Source organism: Melanotaenia boesemani, chromosome 7 (genome assembly GCF_017639745.1).
Source record: "Melanotaenia boesemani isolate fMelBoe1 chromosome 7, fMelBoe1.pri, whole genome shotgun sequence".
Classification (NCBI taxonomy): Eukaryota; Metazoa; Chordata; class Actinopteri; order Atheriniformes; family Melanotaeniidae; genus Melanotaenia; species Melanotaenia boesemani.
In genome coordinates this window covers 5,240,757-5,266,679 of record NC_055688.1, presented here as the reverse complement: position 1 = coordinate 5,266,679, position 25,923 = coordinate 5,240,757, and the positions used below count along the sequence as shown (strand labels likewise).

Here is a 25,923-nt window from a genome sequence, read left to right as displayed (position 1 = left end):
AACAGAAGCTTTTATACATTATATTTGCTTTTTTATTGTGGCTGCTACCGTGGCTGTCCAGCAGCTGGCGAGATGAACATGAAAGGGCGCATTCACACCAGGATTGTTAGCTAGACTCGGTCCGATAAGGGGCTCGGTTCAGTTAGGGGGATTTCCGGACCAAGATCGCATTAGAGCTCCACTACTCAAACAAATCGGAGCTTTTAAATAACATGTTTTACTCTCCCCCAGAGGAGACGCTGCAGCTAGAATTACTGAAGAAGAGACAGTGAAGTAGAAAACTGGTTTATCTGTTGGTTAATACAGAACATCTTCAGTTTCTAGTAAATAAAATCTAAATATGGAGCTGCCTCAGATCTTAGCGGTCTTGGGTTGATCAGATTTCTATCATAACTTCTCGAGTTCTTCCACGTCTGACCGCGAACCATTTTTCCCATCCAGACCCACCTATCGTCTCACATGTGCTTATGTTTTGGTTGTGTTTACCCATGATGCCATGCCCTGAACCCAAACTGCACTTTATTTTGTAATCCGCTTCTTTGTTTTTGGTCCACTTGAAGCGGACCGAGGTCTGCGTTTGTAGGTGGACCGAGTCCTCTTCTTTGATCTGAAGCAAAATTCGTTTTTAGTTTTCACAGTACCCCAAACAAAGAGGACTTTCCCAGGAAACGGAGACCCGTTTCCAGACCCGTACGTCTATGTCCCGTGTGTCTATGACCCGTGCGTCTCTGACCCGTACGTCTATGTCCCGTGCGTCTCTGACCCGTACGTCTATGTCCCGTGCGTCTATGACCCATGCTTCTCTGACCCGTGCGTCTCTGACCCGTGCGTCTCTGACCCGTACGTCTATGTCCCGTGCGTCTCTGACCCGTACGTCTATGTCCCGTGCGTCTATGACCCGTGCGTCTCTGACCCGTACGTCTATGTCCCGTGCGTCTCTGACCCGTACGTCTATGTCCCGTGCGTCTATGACCCATGCTTCTCTGACCCGTGCGTCTCTGACCCGTGCGTCTCTGACCCGTACGTCTATGTCCCGTGCGTCTCTGACCCGTACGTCTATGTCCCGTGCGTCTCTGACCCGTGCGTCTATGTCCCGTGCGTCTATGACCCATGCTTCTCTGACCCGTGCTTCTCTGACCCGTACGTCTCTGACCTCCCCATCCATCTCAGAGCTCCTGCTGATACGTTTCTAATCAGACTGTCTGTGTTTCAGTGCTTCGTGGAGATGTCAAGCCAGTCAGAAGCTATGAAAGCTGCCAGACAGCTGGACTCCAAATCCGTCAGCATTGGCGGCTGCAGGCTTCATGGAACCTTGTCCCGCAAATACAACCGACTCATCAATGGGTCAGAACCACCTCCCCAAAAAATCCTGTTTTCTTTCCTGTCCTCTCCCTGCTGTCACTCAGCTACCATCTGTCTCTGCAGGTGGGACGTTCGGCAGGACAAAAAGAAGAGGAGCGAGCAGAGAGGCAGCAAGAGGTCGAGCAGAACCAGCACCTCAGACACGGAGGAGACCAGCAGGAGGTCCAAGGGGAGGAAGGAGGCCTCAAGGATGAACCAAGAGAAGTCTGATAAGTCTCCAGAGATGGACACCTCGAGCAAAAAGACAGAAGAAACAGACGTCACAAACAACTCGGAGACCAGAAAGCATCCAGACCGAAAGACTACAAGGAGTCCCGAAAAAAGAAAAGGCGGTTCTGATAACACCCCAGTGCCTCAAAAGTCCAGAAGAACAGAACCAGAAGAAAAGAAAACTGAAGATCCGAAACCATCAGACTCTGAAAAGGATTCAACAAGCCCAGATCCTCCTCAACAGGTATGACTCAAGGTGTTTGCAGGTCTTCACACTTTTTGATATCAAACAGTGCACATGATGCAGGTGCACAGATGAGTGTGCCCAGCGGTTAGTGACACCTGGGATCTGGGGGTGGGGCCACATAATCTCTCCTGTGATTGGTTAAAGCAGGTCCAGGTGTGGCGGTCTGAAATCAGTCCACTTCCTGTTTGTTTGGCTGAAGAGGACCATTTCCTTTCATTTATTTGTTCTTACGCAATGCTCTTTATTTCCTGAAACGCCTTGTCCACCTGGTTAATAGTGATGATCATGGCTCTCTGCACCTGCAGGACTTATATATATTATTTAACATTAAATAAACTGCTACCAATCTCAGATGTAACTGTACATATTTAATTCAAACAAACGACTAAATTACCGGCTTCTCCAAAGCGATTCACCCCTGTGGGATTTATACTTTTGTCTCCCACATGGAAGACGGGTGCGCTGCCAACTGAGATATCCAGCCGCATGTTCGGATCCCTCTGGCGTGTCTTACCTTCTGACACGGCGTTGACAGCGTCTACCATCTGCTGCCACTATTCTACCTTTCTGACATTTATAATGCCCACACCGTGCCCACCAGATAAAACTTTTTTAATTTTTCAACGTGGTTCATCAGGATCTCAGTCTCACATTCCAAAAATATCCGCTTCTTTTCCCCCTGATCCATCATGGATATGATATGATGAATATTTATTCACTTGACCTTTTATAGCCACCATGTGGGCGTGGCAAGGCATTCCTCACGTCCGGCCGCTTTAGAGTTGATTCTTATTTATAAACAGAAACAGGCATGGGGACGTGCGTGTGCACGCTTTTATAAACCTTAAAGTTTTTGTGCGCCGCTCAGAGGTGAGCTCCGAGGTAGAAATGTACACACTTTAATATTTCTTTGGACCACCTTTAGCTTTGATTCCAGCAGCATTCGCTGCGGCATAGTTTAGACCAGGGCTATTCAATTCGGTCGTACGAGGGCTGCAATCCAGCAGGTTTTCCATGTATCCCTGCTTCAACACACCTGACTCAAATTAATTAGTCATTGTTCAGAACTTGATTGGCTGTTAGATCCATTTAATTTGAGTCAGGTGTGTTGAAGCAGGGATACATGGAAAACCTGCTGGACTGCGGCCCTCATAGGACCGAATTGAATAGCCCTGGTTTAGATGCAGCCCTTCTCCAACACACCTGAATCAAATGACAGGCTCGTTGCCAGGCCTCTGCAGAGCTGAATGACACGCAGATGACATCTGATTGAAGCTCGTTGGAGAAGGGTTGCATCTAAAAGTTATAGGATGGTAGATCTCGAGGACCGAACTTGGGCACCCCTGAGCTAAACAGTCCAGCTAAGAATGCTAAGTTAGAGAAATTATAGGCCAGAAATCTGGATAATGAAGCAGTGAAGGTGCATGGATGGAAGTTATTGTGCATATTGTGAATATTTCTCTCTCCTCGCCATCTAGAAGCTGTGAGATTCTCATCCTGCTTTCTGTCTGTTCACCTGATGCTGATATTCATCACATATTGTTCCTTCTGTGTTTAGAAGGAAGCAGCTTCACAGCTTTAAATTCATGCTGATTTTTTACCTTTTAGTTAGTAAATCCTGAACATTTCATCCTTCTTTCTCATAAATATTTGATTTTTACAAGAAATATTTTAACTGTTACCATGTAAAGAGAACACTGCTGCTAAAAGCTGTTTTGTTTGGAAACCAAAACCTGCTGCATTTTCTTCATATAGTTGTAACTATAAGGGAAAAGGACATTTTCGGCATAACAAAGCGATTAGTCACAAAAATTTAATGCAATTAATCTTGATTTTAATCGTTGCCCAGCACTAGTTTAAATTTATTGAAGCTTCTTTGTTCTACAACTAGATTCTGTGTATGCAGCTCAAAGCTGATTTTATGTTTTTAGACTATTCCTAAATCTAAGTACAAGATGGTAAATACAACTCTTTGCAGGAAAACGTTCTTAAGGAACTAAAAGTGCACAGATCTGTGGACGTACTGTTGATAAATGGGGGTCCTGGTGTTTTCTTTTCCTGGATCAAACGGAACATTTGGTGCAAACATCTCTGTTGTGATCTGTTTTCAGGTGGAGCGACAAACTGAACCTGCAGAGGACGTCGCAGAACCCAAACTGCCTGCTGAACCAGTTGGTAAGAGCTGATATGAAACACACACCTGTGACTCAGTACTGTCCGTGATTGGTTAAACTGTGTGGCCGTGGCCACACAAATTACTGATTTGTTTGATGTGATGAAAAAGCAGCTCCTGAAGATGGAAATTTAAAATCTTGATGTTTTTTAAATTTAGTAGTTCTATCCTGTATATTTTCACTCCAATCAGCTGTGGTGCATTCACTGTCCCCTGGTTTTTCTGATGCAGGAGCAGAATTTGTGCGTCCGGTCGTTGGTTATTTCTGTAACTTGTGTCAGCTGATCTTCTGTGATGAGGATGAAGCCAAAGTTGGGCACTGCAGCACATTAGAACACTACAGGAAGTACCAGGTCGCCATAGAAACCATGTGTTGCCATTCTGTACGGGAGTATTTACGCTGCAGCGTTTGACTTCTATCTGTTCTCTTTCAGGAGAAGACGGGGAACAATCCGTGGGCAATCTGATCATCAATAGACTGAAAAACAGATGTTTCCATAAGATTGATCGATCTGAACCTAAAAATCCAAAATGACTCCAGACTTGTTTCACTTTGACGTTAAAGTCAGATTTCAGTTTCCAAATAAATCATAACGTCTTAGTTTATTTTTCAAAACATCCAAACAGTAAAATACAAAGCTCAACAGACTTAAAGGAGCAGTTCAACATTTCAGGAAGCGCCTGAATGCCTCCCACGTCCATCATGGAACGTTCACGTTCCACATAGGAAGCAGCACCCAACAGACCATGTACCCTGGATGGATTCCAGGCGTTAGACCAAGCCCTACAGGAGATCAAACCTGTCGGTGTTAAACTGTTCCCTTCAAACGTGTTCACAACCTCTCACATCGTCATGGTAACTAACCAAAAACATCAGCGTCGTGTTGGTTGTATCATGGACTCTGATTTAAGTTCATTAAAATGAAAAAAAAAAAAAAGAGAGGAAAGTACAGCGGTATCCATTCAGAGGATGCCATCACCATGGCAACCATCCATCATCTCAAAATTCACATCTAAACACAAAAAAAAAAGTCTACAAAGGAAAAAGACTCCTATGCAGTCTTCTTCACCTTCTTCTTCTCTTTGTTCTGTTCCTTCTCCAGATATTTCTGAAGGAAAAAAAAGGATCAATAAGTTTTGTGTTTTAGTAACGACTTGTTCAGTCAGGTGTTGTGGGCGGAGCTTCATCTCACCTGTAGCTTGTCGTAGTGCGCCTGGCTGCTGCAGTGTGTTTTCTTTGCCGTTTCTTCGTTGGAGTAAAACAGGAAGCAGACGCGGCAGTAATAACCCATCTTCACGTGTTCCACGCCTAAACAGACAAAGTTCATCGTGTCCACCTCGTTTTTAAACTGTTTGTTTCATAAGTGGTGTGTGTGTGTGTGTGGGTGGGTCCTCACCGATCGGCGTGTCGGGGTCGAATGGTGGCAGCGGCAGAGACGCCACACTGGGTTTGTCAGCAGGAGGCGCCGCCTCAGTCTGTCCATTCTGATTGGCAGACGTGTCCATCTCCTCTTCCTCCTCTTCCTGTTTCTCCTCCTGTGTGTGATGTCATGGTTTGGATGAAGTTGGAGGTTTCCTGATCAGACTATTAATTATTGATCAATGAGAAGACAAAACTCACATCTTCACCGGTCTTCTGAGTCTCATCAGAACCTTCTGGAAGTTGTTCCTCTGAGTCCTCTTCCTCAATTTTCACACCTTTACCACTGATGTCAGCGCTTTCAACATTTTTCTCCTCCTCTACTGCTTCCTTCACCTCTTCCTGCTCTTGCTCCTCCACCTCCACCTCCTCCTCCTCCTCCTCCTCCTTCAGTTTCTTGGCTGGAGGTTCTTCGGCTTGTTTGGGCGGCGAGCTGCTCACCCTCTTGGGCACGCTCGGACAGCGATGGCTGAATGAAGACATGACACTGAATTATTTATCAGACGTGACATTTAAGTTAAAATCAGCTTCATGTCAGTCTGACTCAAACCTAGAAACACAAAGGGGTCATTTTTACCCTCGTCCTTATCTAACAGACCTCTTTCCATCTCCAGTCAGAGCTCTGCAGTCTGAGATGTTCAAAGACCAGATTAAACTCAGAACTTTTAGTTTCTACATCACTGTCTCTATTTAGACATGTTAATAGTTTTTTTTCACTTTTTTGTTTGTTGTTGAATTTAATCAAATGTTTTTGTATATTAATAATAAACTTTGACCTGAGACAGAATGAAGTGGGTTTTTTTTAAGCAGTGAGTCTCAACATCAGTAGCAGAAACAAGCCAGCAGATTTCCTCAGGATGGAGCAAGAAGACGCTGCAAACTGCAGGTTTTAATGCTCAATTATGAGGTTTTTCTTGTGGTTGTTCACATTATAATTTAATGTGACTTCTGTCAGACTCCAGTGTGAATCATCTGACACCAAAGTATCCTGCATGTGCAGAGGAAGACGCAACGTCACACTATGTATACAGAAGTAAATATGGAAGCTACACATTAGCGTGTATATCAGTTTAGAAGTTGTTGACCAATCAGAGCCGACAAAATGACTTAACGTTCCATCGATTGTCTACATTGAATCTTGCCGTGTCCCACCTCTGACACAATTGTGATGTTTTTTAATCAAATGTGACAATCGTTCTGACTGAGGTCACGTTCTAAAAGGTCAGACGTATCAGGTGTAGTACCGCATGTGGCTTGTCTCAGATTTCTGTTGTTCATCCTGTGATAAAAAGATCAGATATGGGTCACATATTGGTCAACAAGTTGGGCTTGAGACACTTTTCCCTGCAGCAAGAATGTAGCCTGACCCAGGTCCAGAACCGAACCCAAGACTTGGGATGTGTTAAGGCCACATTTTAGATTTCTTCTTGATATTTGGGGATGTGAGGAACTGGGGCTGGGCGATATAGAATATACTTCAGCGGTGGCCAATTTCGGTCCTCAAGAGCCACAATCCTGCAGGTTTTCCATGCATTCCTGCACCAACACACCTGACTCAAATTAAATGGATCCAACAGCCTATAAGGATCTGCACAATGACTCATTAGTTTAAATCAGGTGTGTCAGTGCAGGGGTGCATGTAAAACCTGCAGGATTGTGGCTCTCGAGGACCAACGTTGGCCACCCCGGTATACTTGATTAATCGTGAAAAGTTTTACATGATATGTAAAATGTCTATTGCGAACATCAAGTATGAACTCTCACAGCAGCGTTTTAATGTCTACGTGGGTTTTTCTGCTGGTCAGTGAAGCTCAGCGTACGTAGCACGGCTCACTCCCCCGCCCATCCACACAACCCTCCCGCACACGTGTTGTTTCAGGAGACAAAATAGGCATGAAAACATGGAAGTATGCAGATAGCCATATAGCAGTTAATTGGGGGGGTTGGGGCGCCCCTCTAATAAAATGGTCGGGGAAACACTCGTTTTTATTAAATGAGTTCAGGTCCCTGGTTCAAAATGTTTGATGAAAGTGAAAAATCACAATGAAGTTACATTAAGCTGAGTTTACTTAAATCCTACTGGTGTCTTTTTATGTGTGATAATGTTGAACTCATCATTGATAGTGTTTTAGAGGAGAACGTCGAGATGTCATGTATCTGGATAAAAGTAAAAAAAATATTGGGATCTCAGTCAGGTCATAACGTCCAGCCTTATGAGGAACTAATAGATTGATTTCTATCCATCTATTAAAGATTTACATGACCAGATGGCAGTTTAAGTTTCCACATTTGTCCAACATGTTTCAGTTGGTTAGATCTAAGGCTAGGTTCACACTGCAGGGCATAATGCTCAATTCGGATTATTTTGTGAAATCCGATTTTTTTGAGAGTCCGTTCACATTTCCAGTTAAATGCGACTTGAATGTGATCTGTATGAACCTTAGTCGCACCACAAGTGTCCCGCATGCGTAGAAGACACGACGTGACATGCAAGTGACGTCTTCGTGTGTGAGGTAACAGTTAAAGTTATTGTCCAACCACAGCCAGCACATTTTCAATGGCATCATTTTAAGGAGGAGATTATAAAAGAGGAGAGCCAGATTTGTGGCCATGGCATTTTGTGGAGCAGCAGCAGCAACGTCTGTACAGAGAAACGTGGGTACGGAGTCACAGCCAGGAGTGGTGGAGAGTGATGCGAGCGCCTTTACAGATAAGACTTTATAAACAATGTCATGTATGACGTGTAGGTCAGATTAATGCGACCTGGGCATTCAGACTGTAGTCGCATGACAAAAGATCAGATACGTATCGGATGTAGGACCACATGTCCAAGTGTCCTGGGTCGCATTTGAAAAAAAACGGATCTGTGTCGTTCAGACTGTCATCAAAAGATCAGATCCAAGTGGCAAAAAAAATCGGATTTGGTGTGAACCTAGCCTCAGTATCATGGTGCCGACAGCCAGATGTGTCTGGAGGTTCGTGCAGGCGGTGGTGAGACATGATGAAACTACAAATGCTGGAAAAAGACGTCCTGCAGCTCCAAGTCTCACATCTCTACTAAAGACCCTGAAACCTGCAGGAGCTGTTCCTCCTGTACTAAAAGCCGTTTTCCGGCAGAACCTCACCCGTGTTTGAGCTGCCGGTACTTCCTGCTGACGTAGATGGTGAGGCGTTTCCCGTTGAACCGCGGCAGCTTCGCTTTGTAAGCTTCCGCCATTTTCTCTGCATCTTCGGCCCGGTACATCTCGATGAAACACTGCAGACAGACAGTTTTTATCTGGAACTCTGAACCAGCACCTGGATCTGCACGGCTCTGTTTGGTTCCTTACCTCCCTCCTTATCCTGTTCAGGAAATACTTCCGGACTTTTCCATATGGCTCAGCGAATTTCAGGATGTCCTCATCGGCATATTTACAGTTGGCAATCTGACCGATGTACACCACCTTGCTGGATCCACACTGAACACACACACACACACACACAAACAAGCATCTTAACTTCACATGAATCTTCATCTCTGGATTTTTCTGATTTATTTTCCTGCAGACGTTCTGATCTGTCAACGCTCAGGTGTGTCAAAAACCCAGAGAACAGAAAAGTTCTAAAGACCAGAACCGGTTTCTGATTATCTGAGCTGGACTGGTCCTGGTTTCTGATCCCACTCTGGGTCTGACCCATAAAGCTGGGACCTGCAGGTTTACCTGGATGGTGGGGTAGGTCATGGAGTGGCTGACCCGGACAGGCCGGCCACACACCGACGCCGTCACGTTGCTGTTATAGAAGCGGGCCATGGCCCGGGCCTCTTCCTCCGTCTCAAACTGAATGTACGCCTGAAGAGGAAGAGGAGACCAAAGGGTTCAGTCTGCTGTGATGAAGAGGAGGCAGCTTCATCATTAGCTTCAGATCAGAACAGCTCTGATTCTGTCCACAAAGATCAAACTTTACTGAGAAAAACATGAAATGAAGGTTTTATTTTTCATCATCTTCAATCAGGAATCTGAGACAGAACCGGGTCAGCTACCTCAGGTCGGAGGTCCAGAACCAGATGTTTGACCACTTTTCCAAAAGGTTTGGCAAGTCCCAGCAGCTCGTTGAGGAAGTTGTAACCTCGCCTGAAGCCGACGATGTTGACGACCCTCATCCCCTGAAAGAGAAGAAACGACGTTAAGGAGCTCAGAGAGGAGGAGGAGGAGGATGAAGACAGAGCAGAGTCAATCTGCTGCGATGAAGATCCTGCTGGAAGTCTGGCAAAATTAAAACTAGCAGGAAAAAAGTCGGATCTGATGTGTGAATAAACTTGGAAAGTCAGTTTGGATAGAAGGCGTTTCCATGGATACATACCCCTTTCTTTGTGTTGTCTGCAGAGAAAACAGAAAAACAGAGTTTAACATCTTATATTTTAACTTTAAAAATGCAGCAATGATGTCATTGTGACGTGATGATAACAGCGATTACGTACCGATGGCGTCCGACTCTGTGTCGGCATCACCCTCCTCTTCCTCCAGCTCATCCAGCGTGACGAAGTCCTCCATATTCTCCATGAAGTCCTGATCACCCTGAAACAGACCACAACCAGCATCACATCTGGACCATGTCCCTTTTTTTATTGGTCAAACTGGTTCAGCAAATCAGAAACCTCTTGGAGCTTTGACTCAGTGACCTTTAACTATCCACCTCGGTCACCCTGACTGAGATTCAGACTCAGAACCAGCTGAAAGTAAAAAGTTAAAATATTGGTTGTGATTAAAATGACAAAAATTCCCACATGACGAACAGGAACCGGGCCTGGGGTCTCATTTATAAAAACGGGGCCTGAAAGTGGCGGGAAAATGTGCCTGTACGTAAACTCTGACCCATGCGTACGGACATTTTGGATACGATGCAGGTGGTAAACTGCAGTCAGAATGCATCATCCTCCTCTCACACGGCGGTGGCGGTCATGTATTAGGGGGCGTTGGTTTGTCTGTCAGCAACATAACTCAAAGTTATGGATGGATTTTGATTAAAACTTCAGGAAATGTCAGAAATGGAAAAAGGAAGAAAAGATGAAATTTTGGGGGTGATCCGGATCACCGTCTGGATCCAGGAACTTAAGGATTTCCTCTTTCATCAGCATATGCAGCGATATTCATGTACAGCTGGTTTGGCCGTGTTCAGGGCGGGATATGAGGCCGATTCAGGTGCGTGCGCATAGTTTTATATACCTATAGTTATATAGGTTTTTTTTTTGGCCATTTTTAGTTTTTGGGGTACGTACACTTTTAGTATAGATCCTACGCAATGTTTTACAAATGAGACCCAGGAACTGTAACCGTGGCGATGTTGGAGCCTCCACATTCAGATTAAAAACCAGTGCAGTCACATTGTCCATCAGAACCATGACTGGAACCGTGAGATGTGCACCACTGGTCCATGACAACAATGAACAGTCGACTGAGGAGTTTTCTGTTTCACTCCGAAGAGACGTGGAGCTCACATTTACAGAGCTGTTATAAAAACGGCGTGGTCCCTTTAAGAGCGAGCACTGATCCACGTTAGAAAGCGGGTCTTACCGTGTCTTCAGGCAGGTCTCCTTCTACAGTCTCAGCGCTTTCTGCTGGTTCTGGGTTCACCTCCTCTTTGTTCTCCTGTTGGTCAGTGGGGGCTTCAGTTTGGACCTCTGGCTCCGCCCCCTCCAGGGGCTCACCTTCAGCCCCCTCCATGTCTCCAGTTTTCTCATCAGTGACATCATCAGTGACATCATCAGTGACATCATCGGCTGCAGGAATCTGTCAGGATGTGACATGTTAGCTCAGATCAGCTGTTTCCTCCATGCTTTTTTTTGCAGCTACCTCACCTCCTCTTTCTCCTCCTCCTGCACCTCCTCCTCTGCTGTCTTTTGCTCCTCCTCCTCCTCCTCCTCCTCTGCGTCAGCTCCCTCACCCTCTCCTCCTTCTTCTCCTCCCTGCATCACTCCAGACACCTCCTCCTCCTCCTCCTCAGACTTCACTTTGTCCTCTTCCTCCTTTTTCTCCTCTCTGGTCTTGGATGAAGACTTGGACGAGGGGGTTCTGGAGCTGGAGGAGGTGATGTTTGTTCGGCTGCTCCTCCTGCTTTGATCGTCTCCTCCAGATTCGTTCTGTCTGCGGTTCACGCTGAGAAAACCACAAGGCATTAAGTTCAAGAAGGAGCCTGTCTGGCATCCCTTCAGGTGCGGTTGTCATGGTAACCAGGTATCTGGACTCACGTGAGGGTTTTGTATTTGGTGCAGATGTTGAGTCGGATGAGGCGTCCCTTCATGATGAGGGGGTTGACGGTGTAATACTTCACCAGCATCTCTGCGTCCTCTGTGGTTCCCATCTGGATGAAGGCCTGAACACACACACATTTACACACATGTACACTAGAGCTAGGCTAAAAAGATTATCTGAATAAATTCAAATTTAACTGATGTATTGCACATGTTTTACACGTGCATGTGGATCCGTCAGATCAGATTATTACAGTAATCTGATTACTCACATCTGATTTTGATGGTCATGTAAACTGTCTCAGTGTTTTATAAAATTAATGAGAATGTGTTTAAGATTCAAGAAAAATTGATGTTTTGCAAATATCTGTAAATTTATCAACATCGAATTGGATGTAATAAAATTCCAATCGAATCAGGAAATGAGTGGTTTTCTAATTTACACCAACCAGTCTCATCAGGGCTTTTTCTGGAAGGTGAAACCTGCTTGTCTGCAGTCTCTGTGGAGGGTCGACCAACCCGAACGCAACCAGAACTTCTGCTCCATCAACTTTTTATTCGGGTCAAGATTTCTTAAATCAGTTTTCAAAGAAGAAAGAAGATGACGCAGCTGCTGCCTGTTGAGATACTGATGGATACACAGTCCTAAAAATCATCTAAACATAAAGACAACGAAGAAGACAGGGATGACAAACACAAAGGAGATGGAGGAAAAGAAGACGGGACAAAAAGTAAGAAGAACTAGATGTAAAAGAAAAAGAGGAAGAGGACAAAGTAGAAGATGAAGACAAAGATGAGGATGAAAACGGAGATAAGTGAAAGAAGAGGATGAGATCCAAGATAAAAAAAAGAAAAAAAAGGAGAAGAGGACAAAAAAGAGATGAAGGAGACAGAAGAAAAAGACAAAAGTTAAAATGAACAAAATGAAGATGGGGAAAAAAAAAAACAAGAAGCGGAAGAGGATGAAAAAGATGAGTAAAAGGAAAAAGATTTTACTGAATTTATGGGATAATTTTTTGGAGCTTTGATTAAAAATCCTCCATGATGAGAGTTAGGAGGGATAAAAGGATTAGGAGGACGTATCTTCAGAGGCTCCTGGACCACAAATTCAGAGCTTTCATTCTTCACAGCATCTGCTTCATAGACACACGATCAATACTGTTAAGTTTCTGCCACCTCATGCACAAGGTTTGGATGAAGTCCCGTGTTACTACGCCTGTGAGGGACTGAAATGGAAGTAAGCGTTTTTCTCTAAACCGCGTCTGGTTATTGTATTTAAAACCGGTAGCAGAGGATGGCTTCTGCTGGCAGCTACGAGATTTTACGATCTTACGAAACTTGGAAAAATGAGATTGAAATATGGAGACAAGTTAGTTCGAAAAAAGAAACAGGAGCTAGCAGTTACCTTGTCGCTTACGGTGTGTCTATGGTGGATCACATTGTCGAGTTTGAGCGACGGTACAAAAAGAACCGTTTGTTTAAACTGGAGCTCCCAGATGCTGTGTAGCCTGGATACGGCTGGTCTCAGCGTAAAAGACAAACAGCTGGCGCTGACAGCTTGTTCAAACGTTTCCTTCCTTGATATAAAATCAGCTTTGAAAAGAATTTTTGGAATTTTCGTTGTACCCGTGTCCTGCACTGTGCATAATGACAAATAAATCTCTTGAATTATCTTGAGACGTCACTTACGAGAGGGCAGCAGCACAGACAGTGACTGAGTCTACACAATACCAAATCCAGCAGCCTGCAGCCCCAAACAGCGACACAAGGTACAAACCTACTGATACAAGTGGCAGGAGAACGAGATGAGCAGTTTGTCAGAGCACATTTCACTGAGCAAAGGACTGTCCGCACAAAAGAGAAAGTGTCAAACTGAAAGAAGGTGAATACAAAGAAAGCAATATCACACTGTTTTCCAACGAAACTTTGTCTCATGCAGAAATCTTCATGGTGGAAGCTCGAGGGTCAGCGGTGATTGACAGCCTGCACAAGAACAGTGTGTGTGGAAAAAATGGCTTGAGGATTACACAGATGGACTGCCACAAAGTGAGTTACACAAAGTAGTGGAAGAACTAAGTGCAAGGCCATTTACATTTGGTGATGGCAAAGTTATTCACTCCATTAGAAAAGTGACTACCAGCAAATATAGGACAGACCAGGTGCAAAATAGAAACAGAGGTTGTCCCAGCAAACAAAGCAAAGCCTCACTGAAGAAAGCAAGTGCTGTGTTGGACATTGCACATGATAAGGCAACACTGTTTAAAGAGCCAGTTAAACTTGAGCAAACATCCTCTAGGCACTGTTGTGTGAATTTAAGAGACAGTAGTCAGGACAAAAAGGAAGCGAGTGAGACTCAGACAAAAGATGAAGATGAGCACCAAAAAAAGAGAAGATACTTCTGAAACTACACAGGCAATTTGGCCACGCATCAGAAGAAAGGCTGCAGAAGCTACTGGCCTGCTCAGACACACAATATAAAGAAAGCAATGCAAACGTGCAGAAGGTACAGTAAACCAAAAAACAAACCAGTTGTTGGTCTTCCTATGGCTTCGACCTGCATGAACTTGAACCAAATGTGTGGAGGAGGAGCAAAAATCTACATGCTATTGACCACTTCACGCGCTTCAGTGCAGGGAGCATAGTCACCACAAAGACACCAAGAGACAGTGAGGCAGTTTATCCACTGTTGGAGCAGTGTCCATGGCCCTCCACGCAGGCTTTTTTGTGACAATGGAGGTGAATTCAATAAGGAAGAAATAAAAGACATGGCTGAAAGGTTTAATATTGAGGTTAAAACTACTGCAGCCTACAGCCCATGGAGTAATGACCTTTTGGAAAGGAACAATCAAACTCTCACTGAAATGATGCTGAAAGTAAAAAGGGACAACTGTGACTGGAAAACAGCACTTGATTGGGCACTTATGACAAAGAACTCCATGCACAACATACACGGCTATATTCCTTACCAGCTAGTGTTTGGCCAGAATCCAAACCTGCCCTCAGTGCTCACTGATACACCCCCAGCCCTGGAAACCACTGTCATTTACAGAGGCCGAATGCTCTGAGAGAATCAAAAGAGCCTTCACAAACAACTGCGGCCAGTTGACGACAGGTACGACACAGGAGACAAAGTCTACTATAAGAGGGTAGACTGTAATGACCAGGGACCAGGGACAGAAACAGGTCAAGATGGTGCTGTTGTATTTGTTAGACACGGGGGAGCATATGTGCAGGTACATCAGACCAGACTGAGAAAAGTGGATGATCCACCAAAGAGGAGAATGGACACTGTTGAAAATCCTGCAGCTACGTTTGCAGCAGATCTCAGTGAATCCAAAAATGATGACGAGGAAGAGATAGAGATCAACAACGGATCTCAAAATGCTAATAATAATATTGAACCCCCACAGACATCAGAACCAAGTGCAGGAGGTAGTTCTGATCAGTCTAAGATACCACAAGCTTGTTACATGGTGGTGGGAAAAGCTATACTGGAACTGTCCTTAGCAGAGCAGGAAAAGCTACTGGAAAACACAAAGACTGGCACAACCTGCAGTTCAGCCAGCCTGAGGAAACAGCTGGTACAACAGGTAAATATGTGGAGCTCATGAACTGGAAGAAAAACGATGTATTTGATGAAGTCACAGATGAAGGTCAGAAATGCATCTCACCAAGGTGGGTGTGCACTCTTTAAAGGAAACAGCTGCTGGTGTTGTGCCAAAAGACCGACTAGTAGCAAGAGGCTTTGAGGAGGTGAATACCAAAGACCTTCCCAAAGACCCACCTACATGTGCTACAGAGTCCCTGAAGATGATCATGGCTGTCATATGTCAAACCAAGTGGCAGCTGAACTCCATCAACATTAAAACAGCCTTTTTTACAAGGCAAAACACTGACAAGAGATATTTACATCCGCCCTCCTCAGGAGGCACAGAGCAAATGGACTGTGTGGATGCTTCTTTGTACTGGTACAATAGAGTCAGAGATGAGTTAGGAGCTACTGTGTCAAAAGTAAATCCAGGAGAGTTGTGTGGAGTACATTAGCAGGAGAGAGCAGCTTTTCTTGCAACACTGTATGCAGAAATCACAACTCGTCACTGCTCATGCAAAAGTGTACCCATTGTGTGTGTAACAGAATCATTCTGGATGCAGAAAAATGAACAAAGTCTGTCACAGAGTAAAGACTGTGTCTTGAGATCAGCAACATGAAGGAGCTGAAACACTCTGGGACAGTTCAGCAGATTGTCTGTTCAGCCACCAAAGAGCAACTCGCCAACTGCTTAACCAAAAAGGAGCATCTGCACTTACAGAGAGCCCTCAGCGAAGGTGTGTGCACAGCTAAACTTTAAATGTTACTCTAATGCATCATTCAATCTGTGCTTTATTTTTGTTTTGCATGTTCTATAAAACACACTGCAATATTTCATGTTAATGCAGCACCTAACTAAAAAGAGTAAAAAGGGGAGATTGTTATATTTCTGCCAATGGAAGTAAAAGTTTTTCCTTAAACTCCGTCTGGTAACTGTATTTAAAAAGTAGAAGTCAGAGTGATGAAGAGTTCAGGCTGTTAACTGTGAGACACCAAGAAGGACCAGCGCTCCTCAACCCGAAGCCTCTGGTTCTGCAGAAACCGGACCAGCAGTCACTTCTTGCTGCAGAGTGGAGTTGTAGGTCTACAGTAAAAGATGAAGATTCTGATGTAGCAGAAGGACTGATGGTCCTCTGTACAGATTCCTCCCAGATCTACGGTACATAGATGTGTTCTTGCTGGATTCTGTGTCTGAAGAAGCTAACAGGTGAAACCAGAAGCAGACGGTTCTGGTCGGCTTACCCGGTCAGTTAGGAACAGATGCTTCTCCACAGTGCCGAAGCGTCCTGCGATGGTCAGCAGCTCCTTCTTCTTCTCCTCCTCTTTGGGCAGGTGGGAGAAGAAAACCACTTTGCTGCCGTGACCTTTCATGTCCCGGACGGGTCTGTCCATGGACCGGTCTGAAGACCGGTTGTCTTTCTGAGGGTCAAACAGAGAAAACAGAGTCAGGTTCTGAGCGGAGATGGCTTCGTCCGAGTCTCAGCGGAGCACGGCGGTACCTCGATGACCATCAGCCTCTGGGACAGGTAGAAGTTGAGCGGCTTCCCGTACAGCAACGCTGGACGCTGCTTGTAGTAGTTCACCATGTCCAGAGCTTCTTCATGAGAGCTCATCTCAAGGAAGGCCTGATGGAGACGGAGACCAGACAAAACTGAAATCTAATTATGACAACGAAGGTTGTTCTCTCCTCCCTTAAAACCCAAACTCACTGCTCTGCACCTGTGACTGGGTCAGGAGGAGGTGGAACCAGTTTCTGTACCTTGTTGTTGAGGACCAGGTGCTCTGCCAGGCGGCCGAAGGGCTCGGTGAAGGCAAACAGGGTCTTGTTGCTCAAAGGTTTCCTGTCGTACTTCACCACCACCACTCTGCTTCTAATCTGAGGACACAATGTTTACACCACAGAACCATGAGAACCCAAAGAACAGAACCCTGAGAAGCAGCAACAATGTGCCAACTGACCGTATTCATCTGGTTTCCAGGCAGACCAGGACCTCCACCTCCTCCTGACACACAAACACAAAGGTAGATCAGATGGGACCAAACAGCTGGACCTCATGAAGCTTCACGAACTTGTAGTTTTTGTAAACATTTTTCTTCAAATTCCTTTAAATGTTTTTCCAGGATTTATTTAAAAAAACAGATTTAGTTTAACAGCAGGAGATAAAGATCATTTATCATCTGCAGCTAGAGGACAGAACCCAACAGAACTTTTTGGATGTTGTAATTTTGTCCCGAAGCTCTTTGGTTAACCTCGGTTGGGTTTAAATGTTCTGCAGAGATGAAGGAGACTTGATTTGATGCAACTTGCAAACATTCCCAGAATGACTGCAATTAATGTCAATCTCAAGTTGAATTGTTCAAGAGAAATGAATTTGAATGAATTTATGTCTGGAGAAAGACGGATGGTGTAATGCAGTTCAGTGACGGTCAGGGAATGTTTCCCATCTCATGTCATTTAACAAAACTTGGACATTCGTTGTTATAGTACGTATTAAAACTCTCTAACTCAGGTCCAAATCACAGCAGAAATGTAACGGGAGGTTTTTGAGAGAAGCAGAATCTGATCAGAAGTCGCTGTGATTTCACTCGTATGAGAAATGTCTCCAGACTCAGTTTTCCCAGATCACACCGGGCAGATCGTGATGCTGGTCTGAGACGAACTATACATAGTTCCCACGGGGTCTTAAAAAGTCTTAGAAGTCTTGAATTTGGAAATATGCATTTAATACCTTAAAAAGTCCTTAAATTAGACAATTATGTTCTTAAATATTTTTAAGGTAGATCTGAAATTATGTCTAAAGTTGTACGCTGTGTCGTGTTAAAATGTGTCTGAACTGCAAAGTGACGGAAGTGAAGTGATTTCCAATCCGACCGTTATTTTGAAATTAGGAACCAATAATCGCTGACTTTGCAGGGAGAAATGATTGGGGAACATTTAGCCCAACACACGCGAAGCCTTTATTTTGGTGTGGAAGAAATGCAACTCGCGCTAAATAAAAGCAAAGCGGTCGGGGCCGTGGGAGGAGTCTGCAGCAGAGCGCTGCAACGCCAGTGGCGCTCGATTTGCAACTGAAAACAGCACAAGAGTAAACTGAGAAGGACAAAAATAATCGGATTATTTCATTTTTATGATCGTTGAAAATCCAGATGGTAATTGAGATTAAAATTCAGTTAATTGCCCAGCCCTACCATCAGATCAATGATCACCTGTCTGTCACAAGTGTCTTAAGCTTTGAAACCAGTTAAGCTACACGTCTGTTTTCTGTTGAGAGAAAGATGCACATAGAAGCTGAGATGTTTGTGCAGACATTTTGCAGCTTTCACAAGATTCTGAGCTGCATAGGTCAGAGCTTTTTTTTTTTTTTTATCCAGAGCATCGTTCTTCCAGGAGAAGATGATGATGATGGTGATGATCTGCGTTTACGTATAGATGAAGAACTGACAGTGAGTGAAGCATGTTTAAAGCTAGGTCTGATCTGGTGACTGAACTTCCTGTAAAGACCATCAGTGTCTCACCCCAGCTGGAGGACATCCCTCCTGCCGGTCCTGATGGCATGGGGCCCGGTCCCAGCAGTCCTGCAGACAGGTTGGGGGTGTTCCGGCGTCCCATGCTGCAAGACAACTACAGGTCAGTTATCATGTTTGCCGTCTGTTTTTGTCCAACAAAACTTCGCCTCTTTTTATTTTTCCACTCCAACTAACTTCAACTAACAATAACATATCGGGTCTAAAAATGCACAAAAATCATTAAATTAAATGGTAACAGTGTATCAGCTGATTCCACCATTATGACAAAATAACAGAGCAGTGGTTGAGGTGGTAAAGTGGGTGGTCCAATAACCAGGAGGTTGGCGGTTTGAATTCCACTCCTCCAGATGTTGTGTCCTTGGGCAAGACACTTCACCCTCCTCCAGTGTCACCATCACTAGTGTTTGAATGTTTGCAGTTGGAGAGGCCGTTGGCGCGGATTGGTTGCCACATTTTTCACTACCATGAAAATCGCTATATAATTTAATCCATTATTATTATTATTATTATTATTATTATTATAAAAAAGCAACCCCTGCACATCCCATGTTTACATTCAGATACAGTGTATACTTTTGTACTAATAAATTCTAACCATCATATCTCCAGTTTTCCATGTCTGTCAACATCAAACTAGAACTGGGAGCGTTTCAGATCTGAACTCTTCAATAAAACCGACATCAGCGCTCCAGGTGAGCCAGGTTATGTTCGCACTGCAGGTAAATGTGGTCCAAATTTTTCTGTCCAAACGTGACCCACATCTGATTTTTTTAATAGAACAAATCCGATTTTTCCCAATCTGACCCAGACCAGATTGATATGTGGTCCTAAATCAGATCCACATCTGATATTTCTAAAACGGTCACGTCACATTTCATCTGAATTCTACGCCACTGAGCTGAGTCAAACATCGCAGCTCTGTTCTGGAGGAGGGGGTCGGGTTTACACAACATGCTGCTTTTACGTCACGTCTTCTTCAGGGCCGTAGAGTCAGATGGAGGTCACATTTACATGTGATTTAAGTGTGTGTGTGTGTCTTACCTTCTGCCTGAAGCCATTCCAGGTTCCCACTCTGGATACCTTAAAAAAAAAAAAAAAAACAGAGCCTTCATTAATCCATGAGAGGTTCAGACCTCTGATGAGCATCCGGATCATTCTGACCGATAACATGTTGGTCCTTGACGTGACGCCACCACAGACCAGAGCAAATTAGAACATCATCATCATCCTCTTCATTTACGAACACAGAAAACTGAGATTTCTGACTTCAGACTAGATCGTGATGGAGTTCAAACATCTGATAGAACTAAAATGACCAACATGGGAAATAAACAAACTCTGTGTGTCTACACACAGACCAGGACCTGACCCGAGTCTGCGGTCCTGATACAGATCTGCAGACTGGGGCCTGACCCGAGTCTGCGGTCCTGACACAGATCTGCAGACTGGGGCCTGACCCGAGTCTGCGGTCCTGATACAGATCTGCAGACTGGGGCCGGACCCGAGTCTGCGGTCCTGACACAGATCTGCAGACTGGGGCCGGACCCGAGTCTGCGGTCCTGACACAGATCTGCAGATTGGGGCCGGACCTGAGTCAGCACGCTCTCAATTCTGTCACTGTTCGCTCTGGTTGACGTCTTATCCTCTGATTGGTCGGCTGGAAATCGACAACAAAGCTATGTCAGAAAGAACTTCACTAAAGTTTTGCCAACACATAAGTAACACTGAGCATACACGATTCCACAGAGTCCTTGGGAACCTAGTCCACATTAGACCGGCTCCTATAAAGGAACTGGTCCCTGCCTGCTTGCTTCTCATCTTCTTTAATACGTCTGATTTCCAGGTTTTATGTTATTAGAATAATGATCCACATGTTACAGATACATTTGAACTGGATGGTGTGTGAGATGGCTCTGGTCCATCAGTGTGACTCACATGTCCAGGAGCAGCCGTCTGTTTTCAGCATGTCGAAGTCCGTTAACGTGCTGGTTCCACTCCTACAGAAACAAACATTCACTCTTTAAAACAATGAAAACAGCTTTTAAATGATGAGTTAACTCAGAAGTCCAGAACTTTCAGTTTAATCTAAATGAGGAGGTCAGAAGACGCTCCCTGGGTGAGTGGACACTAACTGCTCGCCAAAAACAACAATGAGACGTTTCTGAGAGCAATTTAAATTTAGTAAATATGGTTTAAAAGGAAAAAAATTCATTCATCTCATATGACTCCACAAACATCTGAGAAGAAATCTCAGGATATACGAAGCTGTAACTTTAACCGTTTTCATGCTGAACAAAGACCAGAAGTGACTTTTAGAGAAGACAGACCTGGAACATCTAACTAACATGCTGAAGAGCTTCAGGTCTGAGTGGAGAAGTGATTTAAACCAAATTAAATGAACTGGAACTCCGTCACTGAACGGGAGGATGATAACCGGCTGTGATTGGCTGACAGGAGGCTGCAGGTGAGCTCGAGTGAACTCAAACATTTACTGTTAGTCCAAGAAGAAAAGAGGAAGCAGCTGGACGTACTCACCATGCTGGAATGAACGTCAAAGTCACAAAGAGAGCACACGTGGGGGAACATGGGGGGCATGACTCCCAAAAAGTCTTGGACTTTTCCGTCGGAGGGGGAGCCCATCCTCCGCTGCATAAAGACGGGGTCGGAGGGTGAGGGGCCCATGCCGAGCCCACCATAGGACGTTTGGTGGGAGAGCTCAGAGAAAGGTCGGTCTTCTCTCCCACCGCTGCTGTAACCGGAGCTGAAGCCCCGGCCAGAGGACACATCCTGCATGGAGCCGAATCCAAAGTCTGCAGGGGGCGGAGCCCGCGCCGGGCCCGGACCCATAGAAGGGCCGCTCATCCTCCCCATGCGGCCCTCGTCCCAGCAGTCCCGTCCTCCTCGATAAGCAGCCTCAGAAGACATGGAGGACGTCGGCCCCCGCTCTCCTGCGTCCGCCTTCCGGTTCTTGAGCTGCATGAGGATCCGCGGAAGCGTTTCCACACTGATTTCTTCTTCAGGGATTTCCGCCAGAGCGTCCAGGTCGGAGGGCGACAGCCCCAAACTGGCAAACAGCTTCATGGTGCTGCCAAGATTACCACCACCACCACCACGCCGGGACATCTGAGCGCCACCATCCGGGCCCTCCACCCCCCCCATCAACAAACCCGGGGCCATGCCCCCCATCTGCTGACCGGAACGCTGCTCATTCATGTTGAAGTTCAAGGTCTCTGCAGCTGCGAGGAGCCCCCGACCCACAGAAAACTGTTTCTGACCGCCGTCCGACTGCAGCTTCTGAGACATAACACCAGCAGGTGGCGCTGCCTTCGGAGGAGAGACTAAGAATGAAAGTTTCTGTTTGGTAAAGACCAGCGCAGGATCAAGTCAGTGAACGCCTCATTCAAACAGTACACAAAGTGACGGGGGATCCTCTTCTCTGAAGATTTCTGCTGAAACACAGTGAGGCAGAGAAAAGCTTCAAACAAAGAGTCCACTGAGACAACAGGAGGCCCTCAGCCAGGTGAGGGGGGGGTGAACGTCCACCTGAGCAGGTGAAGCTGAGATTACTAGAGAGGGAACATGAGAAGACATTAAAGAAAGAGGAGACAGAGAAGACTTCACCTCAGCCAGGAGGAAGAAATGAGCTTATGGAAAACAATGATGGAGACTCCCTCACTGGGGAGGAGGACCTCTGCAAGCAATTTCAAAGAGACGAGAGATTACAACAGGCCTCTTTTACATTCTGAGAGACGCAAAGCAGAAAAAGACTGATGAAGGAGAGCAGGTGAACTTCTACCACATCGTGTTTTCATACAGAGAAACTCTAAATTATGACAGCTGGTTCCATCCACATTTTTAGTCATCTTCACTGGAAAATATCTCAAAGACTTTTCTTAAATGACTTCAGTCAGACTATTTGACCTGCTTAGGAAAGATCCAGTTAGAAAGGAAAATGAACCAGATAGTCAGCCAGGAGAAAGATCTGCTCCTGCTCCCAACTTCATAATATCTAACTTTATATGGAAAGTCACTTTAAAAACGCTCAAAAAGATGTTTCAACACTTTAAAGCAGGACATTTAACGAGCACTTCATTTATTTCAATTGTAAAAATGGACTCGATTCAAAGATTTATAAAAAGTCCAGATATTATATGAAACATTTCACTTCACCGTATAAAAGTCCTGATCCAGTCCTCATTACTTCATCTCTGACTTGCTGTATCATCTAAATCGCTCTTCGGTTCTCCATCTTTCTGAGTCTTTAAAAATATTTTCTTCTGACATTTTATGTCTAGTGCTTGCACCATTTTCAGAGGGATGTGTGATTTTCATTGTTAAGCCACTTAACTCTGACCTGTGGATCATTCGAGCAGAGAAAAGTTAGAACCAATGATTTCCATGATGTGGAAAACAAACAGAATTTGATGGTGAAACTAGAATCACTTGTAAAATGTGGAATATTGTAGAATTTGCTTTTATGTGGGTAAACACCTCAGTTGCCCAAGAAGTTAAGAACTTCATGAAAAAGCTGCATCTGTTTTTGGTGAAGAATTACAAAGCGAAGCGTTGCCAGAAACCGAGAGCAGCCGCCGTCATTCTTCACTGTTTAAGCTGCAGAAGTTCAGGAATACTGTATCTGTCGTTGTTGAAGAAACTACTGATACTAAACAGTAGCATTTATAAACAAATTGGATAATCTTGAAATGTTATACACCTACCACATGATGAGACATTTTCCTGGAAAACACAAGGTCACTTAGCAAAACATTCAGGGAGATAATAATAATAATTAAAATTAAAACAATCTCATATGGCCCAAAAAAAGGTTCCTAACTGAAGGGATGAACCAGTGTCATGTCAACACACACTTGACACATCATTTGTTCTCTTTTATTAGTAGTTTAGCTTCTCTGAAAAACAGCAAAGATTAGACAGTTTGACAGAAAACAGGATTTTAGCAGCAACAAGGTGATTGCTGCAGAGCCGGCAGCTGAACACTCGGCATATCTCAGCATGGTGTGCAGTGTGTACTTAAAAGTGGAGGACAAAAGAAGTTACAGAACTAAAAAAACTATCCAAGATGAACAGGACCTGAAAGGGATGTCCTGACCAAATAAGAACAAATACAGCAAAGACCTGAACCAGGACCTGAGTGGTGCATCTGGACCTTCAGTTCATCGAGCTACTATTTGCTAAAGCATCATCAAATGGTCTCCAAGGAAACGCCGCTGTCAAAGAAGCCATTCTTAAGGAATGGAAAAAGGGGGAAAATGAGGTTTGTCACATGACACAAGAATTGGACTGTAAACCAGAGGCAATAGGTCTGATGCAGGATGGATCCTCCCCAGAACCAAGACCACAGTGTGGGATCATCTGGACAGAAAACAGAACAAAAGGCAGAAACATCCAAAGAAGAGCTTCAAGGATCCTGGAGAACTATTCCTGAAGACGACTTAAAGAAATGACAGAAAGCTTCTCTAAGAGATTTCAGACTGTGATGAAGAATGAAGCTGCTCAGAACAGATTTAAGATCCTCAGAACTGGACCGACTCTGGTTCTGACTCAAATACTAGATTTAGATTCATGCTGAAAAATGTTTGGTACATCAGCTGTTTCTTGATTTTCTGGAAACATAAAAAAATGAGGCTGGATCAGGACTTTTATGCATGGTTGCCAATGTTAGAAATCCCTATTTAATATAAACCAAATTTGATCTTTTCTCCTCATGGTTTCATCTAACATCTGAAACTAGAATAGTTGTATTGCTGTAGCTGCTCTTTTTATAATAAAAATATAGAAATATAAATACCGTAAATCAAGGTATGAATGTTGGTGGTTAATTTTCTGAATATTGTTCATAATTTTTAGTGATTATCATACAAAACCAATCACAAGCTCTTTGTTGATTCAGGCTCAGAGGTCACAAACTAACACACAGGTGTTACAACACTCATCTCCATGATGGAGTGATCACGTCTGATGAGATGTGCATCAGAAGTCAACCGGCAATACCTCCATGCTGTTGGGAGGTCGTTTTTCTCTTTCTATTCCAAACTGTAAAAATAATAAGCTGTTTCATGTTTTACTCTGATAACGTCTATATTCGTGTTCCTGTGCCGTAGAAACCATTTAATATATTTGCATTATTCCATTTATTGCTCTAGTGTTATCGTTACAAAGAAAATGGGTCAAAATTCTAGGCAGAAATACTTTATTTAATCCAATATTTCATATCATTTCAATGCCTCCAACTTCTTAGTGGATGCAATGTTTTCAATCATTAATATTACCGACAAAATAATTTTCACACAACAATCTGGCTCATAATCTCCTAGAAAAACTTAAATGTCACTTATTATAGACAAACTTATCTGCTCTTTCATATTCATAACGGCAGTAAAATCCCATTAAATCACAATTTGTATATCATTTTAAAAAAAAGACCACAGTTTTCTACATTTTACCTAGTGTGTTCTTCATTTATTTGTCCTTTTTGGATGTAATAATATATAAATTATGTTCGCCGTATTTAAGACTTCAAGCTTAGAAACTAACATTACTCGAAAAGTATGTACGCGAAGTCCATTAAGACTTGAAAATTGAAGCTAAGCTAACAGCGCTAGCAAAGGCCAGCAATGTAAACTTCCCAGACACTATAAATGTATTTGTACATTTACTCATTTTAAGGCTTCCTAACGCAAATGTTATGTTTGTTTAATTCAGACACAAACTTCTTTATTCAAGTTTGTTTACGCCCCACAGTTGAAGCTAACTTTAGCTTACACGTGACTAGCCTCCTCATGCTAAAACAGGTCGGTTTTTAGCTCTTCGTTTCCATTTGCGCATCAATATCCCGATTTGAAAATGTGCAACATATGTATGAAGCTATTAACTATCAGAAAACATGAAAACACAGAACAATGCACATATGCAAACACACCTACCACACCTTTTCACAATACGTAGTAGATTAGCTTTGAGGATTAGCCGCTTGGTCAAAGGAAAGCGGTAATACAGGACGTGACGACAGGTACCGCGAGATTTGTCTTCCCAACTGAAATGTCTCGCGAAGGTTTTGTTTTGTGTTGTGGATCTTCGTGAGATTCTCTGTTCATTGTGTTTGCGCCTAAAAGGCCCAGCTGCCGATCTTACTAATTATTAACTG

At 44.0% G+C, this 25,923-nt stretch overlaps 2 protein-coding genes across 9 annotated transcripts in view; one reads left to right on the top strand and one right to left on the bottom strand.

The window, feature by feature from the left end:
- Window positions 1-4,940, top strand: part of matr3l1.1 (matrin 3-like 1.1) — a 22,438-nt gene extending 17,498 nt beyond the window's left edge. For all 3 annotated transcript variants that reach the window (XM_041989500.1, XM_041989498.1, XM_041989499.1), the window contains exons 18-22: window positions 1,214-1,344; window positions 1,426-1,816; window positions 3,931-3,994; window positions 4,224-4,345; window positions 4,427-4,940. In XM_041989500.1, coding sequence (XP_041845434.1) covers window positions 1,214-1,344; window positions 1,426-1,816; window positions 3,931-3,994; window positions 4,224-4,345; window positions 4,427-4,459 — 741 coding nt within the window. In that variant the 3' untranslated portion in view covers window positions 4,460-4,940. The remainder of the gene's footprint in view (window positions 1-1,213; window positions 1,345-1,425; window positions 1,817-3,930; window positions 3,995-4,223; window positions 4,346-4,426) is intronic.
- matr3l1.2 (matrin 3-like 1.2) lies at window positions 4,577-25,923 on the bottom strand. Of its 6 annotated transcripts, none has more exons than XM_041989495.1 (22): window positions 25,699-25,923; window positions 21,294-22,207; window positions 20,694-20,755; window positions 19,800-19,838; window positions 18,747-18,841; window positions 17,190-17,233; window positions 16,990-17,106; window positions 16,730-16,855; window positions 16,473-16,649; window positions 11,639-11,763; window positions 11,249-11,546; window positions 10,965-11,180; window positions 9,872-9,968; window positions 9,754-9,770; window positions 9,434-9,556; window positions 9,114-9,242; window positions 8,742-8,870; window positions 8,538-8,668; window positions 5,614-5,881; window positions 5,390-5,528; window positions 5,186-5,301; window positions 4,577-5,101 (listed from the first exon to the last, which is right to left on the bottom strand). In XM_041989495.1, exons 2-22 carry the CDS (start codon window positions 22,059-22,061, stop codon window positions 5,045-5,047), a joined length of 3,273 nt encoding a protein of 1,090 aa, XP_041845429.1. In that variant the 5' UTR covers window positions 22,062-22,207; window positions 25,699-25,923; the 3' UTR covers window positions 4,577-5,044. The 6 variants fall into 6 exon arrangements, with proteins under 6 accessions (XP_041845429.1, XP_041845430.1, XP_041845428.1 ...); XM_041989496.1 differs by having other exon boundaries at window positions 21,294-22,204; XM_041989494.1 differs by having other exon boundaries at window positions 21,294-22,449; window positions 25,708-25,923.

Excerpts from the sequence above, each read along its gene's own strand:
- matr3l1.2 (XM_041989495.1), bottom strand. The coding sequence starts at position 22,061 with ATGTCTCAGAAGCTGCAGTCGGACGGCGGTCAGAAACAGTTTTCTGTG. Across the intron at positions 16,856-16,989 it reads ACCTGGTCCTCAACAACAAG|GCCTTCCTTGAGATGAGCTC; the intron begins GTACAGAAACTG and ends CGTCTCCATCAG. Across the intron at positions 8,669-8,741 it reads TGAACAGGATAAGGAGGGAG|TGTTTCATCGAGATGTACCG; the intron begins GTAAGGAACCAA and ends GTCTGTCTGCAG.